A 3,683-nucleotide genomic window follows, 5' to 3' on the forward strand; every position below is an offset into this window, starting at 1 on the left:
TGCCTCAGCCTCCTGAGTAGCTGGGACTACAGGCATGCGCCACCATGCCCGGCTAATTTTTCTATATATATGTTTTTTAGCTGTCTGTATAAATTCTTTCTATTTTTAGTAGAGACGGGGTCTCGCTCTTGCTCAGGCTGGTTTCGAACTCGTGAGCTCAAACAATCCTCCCGCCTCGGCCTCCCAGAGTGCCAGGATTACAGGCGTGAGCCACCGTGCCGGCCCAGATCAAGTTTTATTAAATTTTACATGCAAACTTCATTTTAAAACTTTTAAATTATTACTTATTTTTCAATTTTTTTTTCTGTTTTGAAATGGTTTGGGTAACTTGGATTGGAAGGCACAATTATTCTCATTTTTTTCACCTAACGGCTTTTCGTTTAGCGACAAAGCTCTCAGGAGTGAATTAAAACCGTTAAGCCAGGGTCGGGTTCACTGGAAGTTAAAAGACTGGAAAGAAGTCACAAAACTGCCTTCGTTCCCGACCCAGTTTGCCCCGCAGACAACCAACCAATCACAACCAGCAGAGGAGCCCGCCTGGCTGGGGGAACCAGACCCGGGAGGCACAAACCAGAGCGTTCCGCCTGCGCGGCTGGGGGCGCGATCGCGGTTCCGGACGCTGCGCCGCGCAGCCCGACCGGTAGGAGTCGCCCTCGGCGAGCGGGCTCAAAGGACGCGACGGACGCTGCCTTTTCGCCTCCCGCCGCCATCGACCACTTCAGCCGCTGCCATGGTTGAAGCGGATCGCCCGGGGAAGCTCTTCGTTGGGGGGCTCGACCTCGAAACCGACGAGAAAGGCCTCGAGGCCGCGTTTGGCAAGTATGGCCGCATCGTCGAGGTGCTCCTGATGAAAGATCGAGAAACCAGCAAGTCGAGGGGCTTCGCGTTCGTCACCTTCGAAAGCCCCGCAGACGCCAAGGCCGCCGTCAGAGACATGAACGGCAAGTCCCTCGATGGTAAGGCCATAAAGGTGGCCCAGGCCACCAAACCGGCTTTTGAAAGCAGCCCGCGGGGCCCGCCGCCGCCGCCCCGCAGCCGTGGCCGCCTCAGGGCCCTGCGCGGAAGCCGCGGTGGTCCGCGGCGACCCCCTTCCCGGGGCGGGCCGGCCGACGACGGCGGCTCCGCAGGGGATTTCGACCTGCGGCCCCCCAGGGCCCCGATGCCCGCGAAGCGCGGGCCGCCGCCGCTGCCGCGCAGGGCGGGCCCGCCCCCCAAGAGGGCCGTGCCGTCGGGCCCGCCTCGCAGCGCCGGCGGCGGAATGTGCGGGCGGGCCCGGGCCTCGCGCGGCCGAGAGGGCTATGCCGGCCCGCCGCGCCGGGAGCCGCCCCCCCCGCGCCGCGACCACTACCCGGGCCCGCGGGAGGAGGGCTACTCGCCCCGAGCCGGCTACTCGAGTCGAGACTACCCGAGTGCCCGCGACCCTCGGGAGTTTGCCCCCTCGCCCAGAGAGTACACCTACCGCGATTACGGCCACTCCGGCGCCCGCGACGACTCGCCATCGAGAGGCTACGGCGACCGAGACGGTTACTGGGGCCGCGACCGGCACTATGCGGATCATCCGAGTGGAGGCTCCTACCGAGACCCCTTCGAGAGCTACGGGGACCCGCGCAGCGCCGCCCCCGTGCGGGGGCCGCCGCCATCTTACGGCCGTTACGAAGAGTACCGGGGCTGCTCGCCCGACGCCTACAGCTGTGACCGCGACGGTTATGGCCGCGGCCGGAGCGACCGCTACTCCCGGGGCCGAGAGCGGGTGGGTAGAGCGGATCGCGGGCTGCCCCCGTCCATGGAAAGGGGATGCCCTCCCCCGCGCGATTCCTACAGCCGGTCAGGCCGCAGGGTGCCCAGGGGCGGAGGCCGCCTCGGAGGCCGCTTGGAGAGAGGGGGAGGCCGGAGCAGATACTAAGTAGGAAGAAAAATCCCTTTTCAAGCAAGCTAACAAAAAGAAGAACCTGGTCTATGGTACCTACCCAAAGACTAGTACAAAGAAGAGTTGTTTTTACCTTTTAAGAATTTCGTGTTAACTCCCTCTCTATTTTTTTGCTTTTGGGAGGAAAAAAGTTAAATTTCGTTTTGGAATTGTTAACGTTTCTTTCAACAAACTCATGTTAAAAGCATAAGACTTGAATCTGCGTACTAGTCTTCTTATATTTTCAAGTAGAAATTCTCCTAAATGCTTCTTCCCTTCTAAATTTTTCTGATAAATGAGGCAAACGGTTCTGAGATGTTTCATAAACATCTGCTCACCTAAAATGGAAAAATGGATCAGTCTACCCATTCAAACCAACTAGATTTTGGGGGGAGAGTGGGAGGGAATTAGTATATGCTACTTTTAAGATTTCAGGGTGTCTTTCAAACTGAATTTCATTGTTTCCAGTATTAAAAACCAAAAAGCCAGCAACAGCAACAAAAACCATTTAGATCAGATGCTTATGTAAAAACTGTTGTATTCACTCGGTAAATCTAAAAAAGCAAATGGATAATGCTGGCCATATTTTGCCTTTTTGCCCTTTCTTTGGGAATCTGCAAGATCTCCTATCCCCTTGCTCCCCAAAATATCATTCATATTTTGAACAATGGAATACTAAAAGATTTTACCACAATGCTGCAAAAAAAAAAAAAAAAAAAATCCCAAAACCAAAAATACCCAACCCCATCAATTAATAGCATTCATTTTCACCACCAACGAATTATTAAGGAACAAGTAGAAAATACACGAGTGGTGGATTTGGAGATGATAATGGCTTCCATTCCTAACTGGAAGCTACTTGCCCTTGGCTCTAGAGCCAACCACTGACTCTTGGGTTGTGTTGGGCTTCTTCCCCTAGGGTTGGAGGAATCAAATGTGAGTAGTTTCAGACAGACTTCAGGAGCAAAGGTCAAAGAATACCTGAAAGAGCTTGGCATTTCAATCTCTGAAGATCTCAAACTGGTATGAAGGGGCTGGGTCTTCTGTCTGCAAAAGACAAAGTGTTGGATGGGTTGAGTGTTCCCTAAAGATGAGGAGAAGGGCTGCAGAAAACTGTCAGTCTTTCTCTAAGATGCTTCAGGAGGGACGTAAGAGTTTCCTCTTTTTAATCCTAAGCTTAGGGGAAGAAGCACCTTTTCCATTCAGCAACTGTGGAATTCCCCAGTTTATCTCAGAGAAAGATAATTGTCCAGTCAAGGGACTCTAGCAACCAGAGAAAGAAGGATCAGGTTAAACTATTAGGACCCGTGTGCAATGTAATAATTGCTGGAGAAAACAAATGAACACCTGAACAGCAACAAAAAAGTACTTAAAGAGATCTGAATGTAACACAGTCACATACACAACTCTTAAAAACATGATTTTTCAACAAAATAATAAAGTAGGTGAATTAAAGGAGAGGACACACACTAGTGTGTCAGAAGATCAAATGCAAAAAATAGCTCAAATGAAACGATGCAGGAATTAATCTAGTAAAACTGTTAAGATCTTTATGGAAAAGTTGTTAATCTGTATTAAACTGACATAAAAGAAGAACTAAACGGAGATGCATATGTTTGTTGTTAGGAAGTTTTTTTTATCATAACTATTCCCAATCTTACCAGATTAATTTGGAAATTAATTAATTTGAAAACCAGGTTAATTAAGTTGGAAAATCAACTTTAAATGAAGTCAAAACATGATTTTTTTTTCACACAACTCCCTTCCCCTCTTTCCT

General features: G+C 50.9%; 1 protein-coding gene across 1 annotated transcript; it reads left to right on the forward strand.

Moving 5' to 3' along the window:
• The first annotated feature begins 722 nt into the window (after positions 1-722).
• On the forward strand, positions 723-2,041 carry RBMXL2 (RBMX like 2). The gene has a single exon (XM_045556507.1). It carries the CDS (start codon positions 731-733, stop codon positions 1,901-1,903), a length of 1,173 nt encoding a protein of 390 aa, XP_045412463.1. The 5' UTR covers positions 723-730; the 3' UTR covers positions 1,904-2,041.
• Positions 2,042-3,683: the final 1,642 nt, after the last annotated feature.

The sequence above is a fragment of the Lemur catta genome, chromosome 7 (assembly GCF_020740605.2).
Source record: "Lemur catta isolate mLemCat1 chromosome 7, mLemCat1.pri, whole genome shotgun sequence".
Lineage (NCBI taxonomy): Eukaryota > Metazoa > Chordata > Mammalia > Primates > Lemuridae > Lemur > Lemur catta.

What these genes read in the sequence shown, in the direction of transcription:
- RBMXL2 (XM_045556507.1), top strand. Translation starts at nt 731, where the DNA reads ATGGTTGAAGCGGATCGCCCGGGGAAGCTCTTCGTTGGGGGGCTCGAC.